The 14,994-nt window shown below is 43.5% G+C and overlaps 2 protein-coding genes across 2 annotated transcripts in view; both read left to right on the top strand.

Moving 5' to 3' along the window:
• Window positions 1-14,994, top strand: part of LOC119420313 (ephrin type-B receptor 4a) — an 80,766-nt gene that overhangs the window by 49,932 nt on the left and 15,840 nt on the right. The gene's annotated exons all lie outside the window — the stretch shown is intronic.
• Window positions 1,453-13,958, top strand: ephb4a (eph receptor B4a; the record flags this gene model as incomplete). Its single annotated transcript, XM_037688120.1, is given in 13 exon segments — window positions 1,453-1,605; window positions 4,971-5,306; window positions 5,384-5,508; window positions 6,299-6,464; window positions 6,726-6,825; window positions 8,993-9,057; window positions 9,197-9,310; window positions 9,685-9,932; window positions 10,045-10,260; window positions 10,376-10,525; window positions 10,725-10,918; window positions 13,118-13,276; window positions 13,437-13,958. Coding segments are annotated over 13 exon segments (2,135 nt in total), but the record flags the coding sequence as incomplete, so codon positions are not given.

The following is a 14,994-nucleotide window of genomic DNA, read 5'->3' as shown; positions in this document are numbered from 1 at the left end:
CTCTCAGCTTGAAATAAAAACATCAAGTTTAAAAGATTTTAACTTTAGTGGTAAATAAATAACTAATAATAAAAATGCAATTTTAAAACACATTTCAGTTTTTAAAAAAATCAACATATTTACTTTGACAGTTCTTTTGTTTTGTTTTTTGAGAAAACTACCTTTTGCCCAAGCAGTATGCCCAAAATAATGAGTTTAGTTTAATTTTTTTTCTAATTAAAAATTCTAACCTGGAGTTTTGTGAAGACCCCCCCACCCCACCCCCCAGCCCAACGGACCCTTCAAAATCCATAACTGAGCCTTTCTTTTCAAACTTCAACGGGTCCCTGGTTGGCGAACATGGATGTTTTTTCTAACTTAAATTCCTTTTTTATTATTTTGACATTTTTATTTAAACTCCACCTGTGGACAACTCCATTTTCTTATTTACTTTTCGTCTGTACTGACCCAGATATCTGAGCGAGCTGCAGGAGCACGGTGCACCCGTTCTTTGGGCAAAAACAACAGTCGTTCTCAGCAGTGGAGCGTCTGATGCTGCAGCCTGCATGCATGTGAAACAGCTTTTTTTTAGTACTAAATATGTACTTGGGCACAGTACAAGTGAGTTGTTGCTCTTTACATCCAAACTAAAGCAATTTTGTCGGACGAGACGAGAGACGGGACTCTGCAGAGACGTCTGGCTGAGAGAAGGTTCTGCTTCTAGGGGGAGTTGAAGCGACCCGTCTGATTTTTACAGAGGCTCTGAAGTATACAAGCAGGGCACCTCCTAATGAGCTCATATGAACATGAAAAGGATCGGGATGGAGGTAAAAAGAAAAAACATCGCTGAGAGGAATGCATTATTTTATGATCTGATAAATATGCGATTAAAAGTTGTATTTTCTGTTCCTCGGGAACACGAGTGTAGTAAATTTACTGTGAGGTTATGAGAGCGTTTGAAAACATTCTGACAAGATAAAATGAAAAATAGAAGGATTTAGGCTTTTTTCTGAAAACTCGTGTTTGACTGTCCCAAAATAAACTGACAAGAATAAATATGTGGCTGATCCTTCCTCAAAACACAATACAAGGGCTAAACAGCTAATTGATTACTCCACGAATCCTAATAGCACCAGTTCAGACTCGTTCTGTCTTTAACATTTGAAGTGGCACAGAATGAGCTTTTAGTTATAAAAAGGTGTGGAGCAAAGCTAGACTCTCAAATATCTGATGCTGTGATCCAGAAATGAAGCAGGTGAGTCCAATGATGGGCAGATGTCAGGTAATTTTCTTTAAAATGGCTGTTAGCATCAGCCTCATTACTGCAATTATCTCAATTTATAGCTCTCGTTACACAACCCTGTCAGTCTGAAACCATCTGCCACCTCAGCACCAGCCAGTAAAGGATGGTTGGTCTGCTGAGGACAGAAAGTCACGTCTGGAGTATTTGATTTCCTGTTCTGTCGTCTTCAGCCTGTCCTGCAGGTCAGTTCAAGTCGGGAACAGAGGGACAGTGCAGGACCTGTCCAGCATACAGCCAGTCCAGCACCATGGGGGCGTCGGTGTGCACGTGTCGCTCCGAGTTCCTCCGTGCCAGTTCGGACACTCCAGAGACCCCGTGCACCAGTAAGCTGAAGCAACCATTTCTCTCCTGCTCCTCCTCACTTTGTTTCTGGGACCTCTGTTGTCCTTCCTCTTCTTCTGTGGTGGTATTTAGTCTGGTTTCTTTGTTTCCTTTGTGCTGCTGCTGAGCTTTGACATGCGAGTCTTTAGTGACGGGTTCCTGGGGGCAGGGCTCCGTCTCAAACTGGGCTACTAAAAGTCTGAAGTGACACCTCAGTGTGCGTTCAGGAATTTAAATTCAGGAGCATTTCTGACTCATGAACGGGAGGCACCTTTCAGCAAGAGGAATGTCATTTCCTGTGAGAACACTGTGTGGAAGCTTATTGCTGAAACCAGCTGAAAACATTTGTCTGTTAAACTGTCAATGTGAGCTGAATTTGAACAGTTGACATTTACTGAAAGCAAGAAAACAAGAAATGTGTAAAAAAAAAAAAAAAAAGCTGAATTTAGCAGAAAGGAGCAGAAAAAAGCTGAAATGAGCAATAAAAAGGTTGTAAGCCTTTTTTAAATGTGTGAAGGATGTGAAGAGAGCTTCATTCATTTTCAATGGGAAAAACATGGCCGACAAAGCTAAATATTTAAAAAAGTAAAAATTTCACATACCTCAATAATCCCTCGATTATCGCGGGTGTTACGTTCCACACACCACCGCGATAGGTGAAAAAATGCAAAGTAGGAACGCTATATTTATTTTAGTATTTTCCGTATTTTCCAGCGTAAAAGTCGGTGCAGAGTAAAAGTTGCATCGGTCGCATCAGTCAAAAAAAGCATCATGAAGAGGAAAAAAACATCTAAGTCGTTTTGGCGTATAAGTCGCATTTATTATGCATCACCGCTGACCCCTCGCGTTTATTATGCGTTTATTTAATGGTCAAAACAGCTTAATTTCGCCTGGGCGGCGCCATCCATCCATCATGACCGGAGCCGCTAGCTCTCCAGTGTTCCTCCGCCTGCACCAGCTGAGTGAAGTGAGCGCTCACGGGAGGACTCGCTGTTGTAGTTCTTCAAAATTTAAAACGTCAGTCAAAAATTGCCTTATGACTATGGAAAAAATATATATATAAGTTGCTTCGGTGTACAAGTCGCAGGGCTGACAAATCTATGAAAAAGACTGCGACTTATACGCAGGAAAATACGGGACGTATATTTTAAGGCTTTATAAACCCTTCCCACATTCTTGCAATGTTCTAAACTCTTAAAACTACATAATTTTAACATGTACTGTACAGTACTGCAAAATTTTACTCACCAGCTCTGCAGACCAGCAGCTCGGTTCTGGTCAGGCTTGGTTCCAGTTCTGCACACCTACCCTGCAGCGACAAAGCCCACCTCCCCGTCCAGGTAGATGTGCGTGTGGATAATTGAGCTTCAGGATTATTTGCAACTTTCCTGCCAGTTCTATCAGTTTAATACATAGATCGTTACTTTGAGTTGCAAAACTTTCCCTCCATTTCAGCAGAAAGCAGCGGCCGGAAGCACTGTTGGCTTCTGGGTATTGTAGTTCTTTGACTGGCCTTACAGTGTAGGCTCATTGAAAGAAAACTACAAAATGGCAGCGCCTGTCTGAAGTATTGTTTTTGTTAACTTTTTATCCCATACGGTCCCAATCACATGAGTAATATTAAAATAGACAATCGTTGAAAAAAAAGCGAAAGAGCAACTTTGTGAAAGTCGAGCCGCGAAGTAGTGAGGGACTACTGTATACCAAAAGTCCCAGGGTAATGTCCTGAATGAGCTGAACGTTTTAATATATGAGCAGCACAGTGGAGTAGTGGTTAGCACTGTTGCCTCACAGCAGGAATGTCTTGGGTTCAATCCCCGTTTGGACCTGGGGTCTTTCTGGTTGGAATTTGCATGTATTCCTCGTAGGTTTTCTCCAGGTACTCTGGTTTCCTCCCAGAGTTCAAAACATGCACGTTAGGCTGCCTTCAGGTCCAGAGTTCTGTGATCTCAGTTGGCTGCTTAAAGGTTAATAAATAAAAATGAATGAGTGAAAATAAACAAATATGCCAAACGAGCCACGTGCTAAAAACGTGGGAAAGATAAACGGACTTTTAAGTTCCCTCTGTTGGAATGGCCATGGAAATGTTAGTGAGGATCAGTGTGGGGTTGTTGACTCGCTCCGTCCTCTGCAGGCATGATCTAAATACAAACATCCACCAGTTTATTATTATTATTAGTGATAACTTTAATTAACAGTTCTTTATCTTTATTATTTATCTTTTAATTTGACTGTTTTAATTATATAATCTCCTTTTAGTCTTCACATCTTCACAATACATATTTTCAATTTGTATGCAAAATCCCTCCACCCCCTGGAAATAAGTGTTTTATACTAATGTAGCTGCTTGAGCGACATCCATAAAGTGAGCTATGATTACCTGGAAGTGGGCATTAGCATGAGCTCTGATGGAGTGTGATGTTGTCCCACTTGAGTTTCCAATGAGAACAGCATTAGAAGTGAAATTACCCGGGGGGCTCAGCGACTAAGTTCTGTCTCCTCGGCAGGAAGTGATGCTGACTCACGGCGCCCGCGCGGTCGCTCTGTTTAAATACGCTTGGCTCGAGGCGACGACTGTCTTCTTCCAGTTCTCAGACGATGATCATCCTCGTCCTCGTTATAGATGGAGTTACACCAGTTGAATTCTGCGGCACACGCTGCTGCTGCTGTGATGCAAAGCCACCGCTCTGCTTCAAGACCGAAAAAAATCCTCCGTTTTTTAAACGCCAGTCGATGTCGTGTTATATAATCTACGTCCGTAAACTTTTTTCTCTTCCGGACTGTAACATCTGATCCACTCAAGATAATTAAATGAAACTTCATACACATCTGCATCATCACCAGACGGAGTGTCACATGTATTTTTCATGACCCCAGCTTCAAGGTTAAGGTCACAAATCAAGGTCAAAGGTCTTTGCTTGTCTGAGCCAGCTATAATGCTGTATAATAGTTTGTTGATGGGCGTATGGTGTGCCGTATGTGGTACTCTTGTATGTAAAACTTTAAATAAGGGGTTTGCCTGGATGGTTAAAAAGGTCAAACATCAGTAAAAAGCTCCGTAGAGTATGTTGTGTTTTTTATATTGGCACTGAGAGGCAACAAGAAAAATGTGATGTTTGCAGAATAACTACTTGAGGGTTTTTTTGTTTTTTTTTTAGATTAGCTGTGCAAAAAAAAAAGTAATTATCATTTGCAACATTTGCTGTAATGATGTTAATGTTGCAGAAAACTCTTGAATCTGACGGCAGCGCTGCTGTTTACAAGAAACAAACATTCCAAGCAACAGATGAACTTCTTTTAAACAGATTTATTTTAGAGTTTGTTGTAAAAAATGAACATGTCTGATTTGAATCGTTTCACTGTTTAGAGCCTCCCTCGGCTCCGCGCAACCTCGACCCCTGGATCAACGACACCATGCTCACCCTGAAGTGGAACGAGCCCGTGGACAGCGGCGGCAGGAAAGACCTGACCTACGCCATCAGGTGCTCCGTCTGCAGGTCCGCCAAGGGCTCGTGCCTCCCGTGCGGGGACGGCGTCAGCTATCGCCCCTCGCAGGACGGCCTGCTAGGACGCAGAGTGGAGGTGTGGGGCCTGCTGCCTCACACCACGTACACCTTCACCGTTCAGGCGCTCAACGGGGTGTCTTCGCTCAGCAGCAAGGAGCCCGCCAGCGAAAGCATCAACATCACCACCAGCCACGAAGGTGAGCGGCGCAGGTGAAAAGGTTCAAGCAGTCGTGGGTTTGATGGGAAACTTCTAAACGTGCCGCCGTCTGTGCAGTGCCGTCGCTGGTGTCTGTGATCTGGAAGAGCGAGTCCACAGAGAGCAGCCTGACTCTGCACTGGTCCGTCCCGGCTCAGCCACATTACAACATCCTGCAGTATCAGCTACGCTACTGCGAGAAGGTAACCGACAACACCTTTCAGCTGAAGCCCGAACAACGGCTGAAAGGAATCTCCGACTAGTCGGAACAATAGACTTTATTTGATAAACAGCTATAAAAACAAGATCATAAAAATACTGTTTAGTTTTTAAAAGTTTTTTTTATTTTTTATTAATGACACACATGTCACCATTTCATTTACATTGCAATGCATTCTGGGTAAATGGCGTAGACAGGCTGCTCCAGCGTGAGCTCCATTCAGCTTGAATGTTAATTTTGGACATCGTCTGATGTTCAGCCATTTATTCTGAACCGGAGGATGAAGAGATGACTCAGCTTTCATGTCTCCAGAACTAATAAATTAAACATCACAAGTTAATCAAGTTTGATTCAGCCCATATATTGTGCACAAGGACTAATACAAAATATTACTTTTTATTGTCACGTTATAACTTTTTACTCTTGACTCCTTGTGTGTTAGTCTCCACTACAACCGATGCACGCCATCGCCCCAGAATGCATTTCACCAGTAAAATAATGCTGATGTCCTTAGGCGAAAAATGCAATAAACATCAAATGTTTCATGTATTTAGGAGTTTTCACGTGTCACGAACAACTTTTAGAAGAATAGAGAAGTAACATATTATGTGCAGGTAGTCAGAGATCCCTTCAAAGACAGTTCTCTAATGTGAAAATTCAGGTTTCTTTGATTCCAGATGTTCTTACATCTGTGGATTAACGTCATTTTTGTCCTCCAGCTGTAAGTTCAGATCCAGTCCAACTTTTTTTTCCTTCTCATTTTGCTTTGGCAGGAGAGGCTCAGTGAAAGTCAGTGCTTGTACACAGAGACTAAAAGAAACCAGGTGGTGCTGACAGACCTCCGCAGGGCCACGCAGTACGACGTGCAGGTCCGGGCGCGCACCCTGGCTGGTTACGGCAGCTTCAGCTCTGCAGCTGTCTTCCGCACCCTGCCTGATGGTAAAATGTTCTTGTTTGCTCTTGAAGAAAAGTCTCACGCTTGCAACTCCCTGTTTTGTTCCCAGGAATTCTTCTTTAAGATTCTTATCAGCGTATTCACCCTGTGCTCCTTTTTGTTATGAATTCATCGGCTGGGAGACGATGTCCTTGTGTTGAGCCTCTGCTGAATAAATAAATTCTTGTAATGTCCCTTTTTTTTCTTCTACTTCTCCTCACCAGCAGTGTAAACTCAGTTTTTTTTCTGTCTCCTTTGTCTCTCAGGATATGACTCTGCCTCGCAGTTCTTGGTACCTGGCATCCTCATCGCTGTCGGGATGCTGCTGCTCGTTGCCTTCGTCTTCGTGGCCGCCTACTGCATACGGTGAGAACGAGGGAAAAGGAAAAGAGGCAGAGAAGAAGCTGACAAAACAACAGGATACATAGAAGAAAATAGAAGAGATTGAAAACCAATAACAACCGCGACCACAATTTTTACCATTTTTGCATCACTTTGTTCTTTAGTTTATTTACTTATTTGTTTATTTGTTTTATCAGCGGTGGGTTCGCACCGTTTTCCACACTTCAACTCTCTCCTTGAAGCGGCTCAGACACAAAGCGACGCACGCGTCCAGTGTTTTTCGCTTACACAACTAAAAGCTATCCTGCTCGTTAGGACGTCTTCCTGAGGCTTCATTGTTTGAGTAAATAGTGCTGAACGCCATCACAGGCGAGGGAAGGGGAGAAAGTGTCTGCGCCGGGATGAGAGGGAGATGACGATAGAGGTAGAGGGCAGGGAAAGACAGGATGCAGGCGTCCCGGCCCTGTTTCCACAGGACAGGAGAACAATAGCTGTGACCTTGTGGCGTGCGCACACACACACACACAAAACCAAGCCACTGAGGCCCAGATCTGCCACTAACTGAGGGTGGTGCTTACTGCTATTTTAGGCCTATGAAGTAAGAGAGGGAAAGGCAGCAATCCAGTAGCTACAGGCTCGTTATGGTCCTGTAAGGGATGAGTTTGCGCCGGCAGAATTCTAATGGAGCCGCTTGTGTCAAAGAGCAGGACCCACAGGGTTTGGCTCAGATGTTCACCGTTACAAGTCGTCCTGTATTGTGTTTCTCAAGATTTCCGAGGATTGTTCAGGGACAGCAAAGGCCGTCCCAAACAAGGCAGTTTTTGTGGCAGAAAAAATATACTGAGCGGAATTTATGAGGATGCATTTTAAACAGAGAGCAACCTTCAAAACAATTCTCCACGTTATGGTTCCTGGGGGGTCACAGACGATAAAGTATTTCACAAATTTATCAATAAGCTGCAATATTTTATGACCCTTTCATATAAAATGTTGTGGGGGAAAAAAGCTTTTTTTTTTAGTTTTAGTTGTCCCCCGTCACAGAGCAAAGAGGTGGAATTGAACATATCATTCATCTCTCATGCATCTTACGACATTCATTCATGTCATGAGCATGAAAACTTCAAAAATAAGTGAGGTACTGACTTTTATTTTGGTGTGTGGATTGATCTAGTCACTGTTAAAAGTTGGGGTGCCATATCAAAATCCAAAATGGCAAATGACATGTATATATTTAAAAAAAAAAATCTTCTCCCTTCCTCAGGGTCGACACAGTGAACTGACTTGCACACTTGGCAATTGTTTTTATGCCGAATGCCCTTCCTGACGCAACCACAGACCACCGAGGTACCACAGCCTTCTGTGTGGAGCAGATGGTGGGGGTTAAGTGCCTTGCTGAAGTGCCCAGAGTGGGGCAAATGAGGGTGGAGGCAGGTGTGGGTGTTTCACCTTCCCCAACCACTGGTAGGGTGGCTGATGGTGCCTGATAGGAGCTTCCACGTTGCACAGAGGAAGGTGATTGACAGGTAGTTGGATGGAATTGCTTCTTTCTGGAGGTATTTCATGTTCAGGACTGTTGAGTCAACCACTCTGGGTGGGAACCTTCCGTTAACAGCTGGTTCATGTGCGACTAGGCATTCATGGAGATTAGTCAGTTTCTTTAGCCAGTAGGTGTGGATCATGTCAGGCCCAGGTGCAGTCCATCTCTTTATTCCTGAACTCTAACTTGGATGTCTGCCACATAATGAGCACTGGTTCTTGTTCTGGGAGATTGCTGTGTTGAGATGTTGGCTCTTGTAGCCATGAGCCATCATTATTGTGTGATGCATACTTCTATCACATGCTCCTCCAGTATTGCTCAGTCTTAGCTCTGGGTGGATCTACCTTCATGTTGTTCTCCTGCCATTGGGAGTACACTCTGGATGGTGTGGTGGAGAATACACAATGTTTCTCCAACCTCAGTGGAGAAATATTAAAGTTTACTTACATTTTCTATTCAGTTTCAGTTCTGAAAAAAAAAAAACACTCATCTCAAAAACTACAAACGTTTACTATTCAAACCCTCAAGGGCGGGGGACATCAACGTACCGCTTGTTTAAACTTTTGTCTATTCGTCATCAGTCAAAATAACGGAAGTTAAATGTTGATTCTTTGTGTTCCTGTTGTGTTCACACCGGTGTGTTTCTGCCTGCAGCCGACACAGCCAAATAAAAGATCCAGAGCTGAGTGACAAAAACAACCAGTACTTTACCGGACAAGGTAACTCATCACCATACCTCGGCTGACTTGCAGCCTGTTCACGTCAGAAGAGTCACTCCTGATGGCACCGGTGCTCTCACTTCTCTTAACATTTTTTTTTCTGTCCTTTCCCACGACTGTTTGTCTCTCTCTCTCCCAGGGGTCAAGGTTTATATCGACCCTTTCACCTACGAGGACCCTAATGAGGCGGTGCGAGAGTTTGCCAAGGAAATTGATGTTTCCTTTGTCAAGATAGAGGAGGTTATCGGCGCGGGTACGCCTGAGCTAGAGCTTTTCCCACTAACACAAATGTGTGAACTTTGTTTTGCCCCTCCCTACAGCCTTTTCTTCATTTGGATTGTATTTTTACCTGATTGTTCTTCTTGGAAAGAATACAATTATTTTATGTCCAATTTGGTCAGTTTAATTGATTCAGAGTCATTTGGAGCCTCGTCTGGACTCAGACTAAATTCAATAGAGTTACAGAAATAAAACAATTAACTGATAAATATGTTGCTAACAGAACTGTCCCTCCTTTAAACACAAAGGGCAGCACTTGCTTCAAGCCAACTTTGCATTTGTTAAATAAAACAGACGATCTCATAATGCTGCAGCAAGCAGGTCTGATGTGTGTCTGTGTTGCTGCAGGCGAGTTCGGGGAGGTGTGTCGAGGACGGCTGAAGATCCCAGGAAAAAAAGAGAACTACGTCGCGATTAAGACCCTGAAAGGAGGCTACACAGAGAAGCAGAGGCGGGACTTTCTGTCTGAGGCATCCATCATGGGACAGTTCCAGCACCCCAACATCATCCACCTGGAGGGAATCATCACTGCCAGCTGCCCCGTCATGATCCTCACAGAGTACATGGAGAACGGAGCTCTGGATTCGTTTCTGCGGGTCAGTTCGACACAAAGTATCTGAACTGTCGACTATATAAGACATGGTGATGTCACCTCTCCTCCAGCTGATTTTTTTAATTATTTTCTCCTCCCGTCTCGGCTCTCTGTAGCTGAATGACAGCCAGTTCACTCCCATCCAGCTGGTGGGAATGTTGCGTGGCATCGCCTCTGGCATGAAGTACCTGGCAGAGATGAGCTACGTCCACAGAGACCTGGCTGCGCGCAACATCCTGATCAACAGCAACCTTGTGTGCAAGGTTTCCGACTTCGGCTTGTCGCGCTTCTTACAGGAGAACTCCTCCGACCCGACTTACACCAGCTCCCTGGTGAGATGGTTGAATTCTCCCACATGACAATTGTCGAAAAGTTTTTTTATGACTAGTAAAAATCTGCCACAGTAACGTGATGGTTTGCAGAGCTGAGTCTTGCTTCTCCGTGCAGGGAGGTAAGATTCCTATCCGCTGGACAGCGCCGGAAGCGATAGCCTTCAGAAAGTTTACTTCAGCCTCAGACGTGTGGAGCTACGGCATCGTCATGTGGGAGGTCATGTCTTTTGGAGAAAGGCCCTACTGGGACATGAGCAACCAGGATGTGAGTCTGAGACAAATTTATCCATAATTGAACTCCTAAAGATGCATACATGACTAGTTTGATATGAGGAACTTAATTACAATGGTAAATTTATAAAGTTTTTATGCCGTATTTGCCCCCTCACTAAACCCCTAAAAAGTGAAAACTGATCCAGATGTGGTTTTCTTGTTTGATCAGCGATCGTTTGTCTCCCCGTCAGGTAATCAATGCCATAGAACAAGATTACCGGCTGCCCCCACCGCCCGACTGCCCCACCCACCTGCACCAGCTGATGTTGGACTGCTGGCAGAAGGACCGCTCGGCTCGTCCCCGCTTCGCAGACCTCGTTAGCGCTCTGGACAAACTCATCCGCAACCCCGCCTCTCTGAAAATAGTTGCTCAGGAAGGAGGAGGGTAAGAGTGAAAACTTTGAATTTTAGACAAACAGCAACATGTGCGCTTTTTCACAGGCAGAGGGAAAATAAACTTATTTATTGTTAATGTTATTGGGTGACACATCTCTTTGTTTTGGTAGCATCTGTAATATCAGAGATCATATAAGGGGTTGTTTACATTTTTCAACATTTTCACAAGCGTACACAAGACCCCTGCTGACATAAAACCCCTGTGCTTACCTGGATATTGTACTGGGGCTAAATCCATGATGTATTTGTACATGTCTGTAAATTGTTTAAAACATACAGATATGTTTGATAAACTACAAACACCTGAAGCTGACTCTCATAGAGAGAACTTTGGGAGTTTGTGGTAAAAATTAAAGTTAAACAGACACACATCTTAGCTATAATCTGAGTCATACAAATAACCCCCTTTTAGTAGGGGGTACTGATACATCGATTATTAATAAGAGGAATAGCAGCAGAAACATGAGTCTCACAGAGACACACAAACAGGCTGCACGTGCTCTTTCTCTTAGTATAAAGTTAGATTTTAGATACTAAAGTTCTGGGGAGGCGGTGCGGGAGGTCTGGTCAGAGCGGGGTCAGTGACGGCTGTGGGCACGCCTGGTTGGTTTGCAGTGTCTCTGCTCCGAGCGCTTTGGGATGGAGTCATTTTGTTTTTCCTGGCAGCTGATTGTAAAGCTAATGGTGTTTTGCTCTCATTTATGGTCGTGCTGCATCCTCTCCTCTTTGACATTTATATCGTTAGGACAGGAATTATATTAAAGAGAACTAGTTTGATTCTGATCAGGTTGATGAATTAATGGCTCGTCCTAACGGGGCCAAGTCCAGAGCGGATTGCTGACATCTTGAAACAACTGAATGTTCCAGGGGTGTCAAACTGTTACAAAAGGGGGGCCAAAATTAATAATTTATTTCAAGCCAAGAGACAGTTTCACTCGATACATTACCTCCAGTCAGACTTTTTTCTTGGTTGCAGGTTCCTCAACAAGTTTCTTTGGTCTCATTTGACTTTCCTGCATCAAAATCAAAGATTATGGAAAATTCTATTCTTGGCTTTCAAGGTTGGCCAACTTTCATGAGACGTCTTCACTAAATAAAAATATGCTCAATTTTATTTTATTTTTTGGTGAAATGTCAAGCGACAAAAATATTTTACTTTGAAAATGTCATCTTGGGGGCCAGAGAAGCTGTTCAGAAGGGCCATATTTGGCCCCCAGGGCCTTGAGTTTGACAAAAGGGCTTTACATGGTAATTTACTTATAATACTCGAGATTTATGTTTTTGTTTTGCTCATTGTAGCTCTTCTGGAACAGCCTGGGACACTTCAGACAGAAATAACAAATTAGTTAAATATGTAATTTAAAATAACAATTGAATGGCGATAGCTTTTGAGGTTGTTACTAGTATAAGATGGCAGCCGTTAGCTCGTCAGTCTGATCAGAATTAAACTCCTGTTTCTTCAAACTGAGGCTGCTCAAAGAGCTACCTACAGCAGGTAAGATATTAATTGCTCATAACTTTCCAAAAGGTTCAAACTAAGCTAAACATAAGAAAGAAGTTATTTTTGCTGATCCCGTGCAGCTGTGAGTTGATTGCTGTGGATATTAAGGGTCTTGGTAACAGATTATGTTGTAGCAATGAGCCTCAAACATAATGACTCACTTTTCACCTCGTATGCGTTTCCGTCAGCTTTGTCCTTCACTCTATTTGGTGCGTCTTAACGACAGCCTCGGCATCATTACTGCCGGAGTGATCTACATCTCTGTGTCAGAGTGACAGACGGTCCCGTTAACTCAAAGACGAGGCCGGCAATATTTGTGTCCCGCACTGAAAAGGGCTTTAATGTCTCGTTCTTGGGGTCCATTTGAAATTGTGACTGTCACAGCAGAGACGTTAACCTCCTACTGTCCACTCTGAGACGCTGCCTCGGTGTCCTGCTGGGACCTGTCAGCTTCCTGCTGTGTCCATTTCCCCTCGCTCGCATTCTGCCTGTCAGCTGGTCACGTGCAGCTGAAGACGCGCCCCCACCCCTGACAAATCCCTTTGTTTGTCTCCGTCAGTCACCCGGCCTCAGATTGTACCTCCACCCGTCAACCGGAGAGTTGCTGGAGGACGTTGAAGCTGCTCGCCGTTGTTTCGGTGACTGTCGATGTAAGCGCTTGCTTTGTTTGTGGGCTCTGTCCCCCAGGCCGTCCTGCCCCCTGCTGGACCAGCGCGCACCTTTAGCACTTTCGCCGTGCTCTTCGATCGGGGAATGGCTGAGGGCCATCAAGATGGAGCGCTACGAGGACAGCTTCCTGCAGGCTGGCTTCAACTCGGTGGATCAGCTGGCCCAGATCACGGCACAGTCAGTTTCTGCTCCCCCTTTACCGATCTGACGTTCAAATCGTCTTAGTTCAACTCTGCAGCTTTCACCTGCTTGCACTAGTTTTAGGTTCAAATAGTTTCTGCTGGTTGTCTTTTATTTAAAATAAAAAGTGTGTAAACATTTTTTCCCCTCATTTCAGGGATCTGCTTCACATGGGAGTGACTTTAGCCGGACATCAGAGAAAAATCCTTTCCAGTATCCAGACAATGACCTTTCAGAATAAGGGCACGGCAACCGTGACTTTCTAGCTGCCCTGCCTTCTTTCCTGGACGTGAATAGAGAACTCAGGTGAGCAGCCGTGTCCAAAAGCAGTCTGGATCTTTTCCCCGTGACCCACTTTGAGCACGGACTCCGAGGAAGAAGGGAGAATGTCTTCATTACCGGGGACGAGAGGGAAAAACGTTCGCCAGTAAGGATGAAGCATGAGACTTGTCAAGACGCTGGCTGGAGCCTGTCACCTGGAGTGACCAGGTGATCGAGTCACACGATGGTTTTTACAGTTTCACTACTTTTACATCGACCAAGAATAGGACCCCGATACATCTGCCAAACCACGAGGAGCGACAGAGTTTACACTATTTCTACCGTTTCTTCTCCATCTGAAATTAATAAGTAGTTTAAAAATGTCTAACCTTTAACCAAAGGAAACAAAAAAAGCATTAATGTCAGATTCATCATTTTGATATATGTATAATTAGAAATGTTTTCAATCTGGGCGTCTTTCATTAATCTGTTAAAATAAAAAAATTAACAATTTAGCTTCTTTTATTCCATTATATTTTAAAAGTACCTCCTCTTTACTCAGGTGTGACGTGTAGTTCAGACTTTAAGGCCCTCATCAGGCTCCTCATCAGGCTCCTCATCTTCCTCTGCCAGCTCAGAAACGTCTGAGAATAAGGCACAGATACATTTCAGCACTTTTGTCATTTCAGAGTGAAGTGTAATCTTCAGTGATTCCATGCTTTTTGCTTCTTTCTGTTGAATGTTTCTGCCCGGCAGCTCAGTTGTGCTATAATCAGCCAGAACCAGGACCAAGTGGACTCAGAGACCAGAGAACACTGTTTAATTGGTTTTCAACACCAAGAACAAGATCTGGCTTCAAACGTGTTTTTATTACAATAAGTGATGTACATTTTTATTATTCAGATTTCTGTATTTCCATCTTCCAGTGCCATGTATTTGTCAACGTGTTCTTTTATAAAACAGACGTCTCTCTGTGATGCAGTCGGTGTCGTTTTAATGTATCTCCTGAGGTCTCAGTAAAATCTAAGTGTGTAGTAAGCAGACAAACGCTTCTGTTTTTGTTTCAAATGACACAAGATTAAAAAAATAGAATTAAAATGGAGCGCAGACCGCAGTGCAAAGCTACCAGCTAACCCATTGTATCATTATCCAGTTGATTAGCGTAAAATGCTAACAGTACATTTGGTCAGAAAGGGATATTTACTTTTAAATGCAGTGTCATTTTTGGTAAAGCACTTTTAAAACAAGAATAAAAACAAAAGTTTTCATGTTTAGTCCAGAAAAGTGTATCGCTACTAGCTAGCCGTTGGTAGCTAATTTGTGGCTTATCCTTTGGTTTACACAATAACTGACTGCTGTTTAATCAGCAGAAAGGCGACTTCTTTTCAATGAATGGTGTCATTTTTGTTTTTAAAAAAAAAAAATCTGTAAAGAAGTACAACAAAAATAAAAGC

Source organism: Nematolebias whitei, chromosome 14, assembly GCF_014905685.2.
Source record: "Nematolebias whitei isolate Nwh7 chromosome 14, NemWhi1, whole genome shotgun sequence".
Classification (NCBI taxonomy): Eukaryota; Metazoa; Chordata; class Actinopteri; order Cyprinodontiformes; family Rivulidae; genus Nematolebias; species Nematolebias whitei.
Note: the sequence above shows the minus strand (reverse complement) of the source record. Positions and strands in the feature narration are given on the sequence as shown.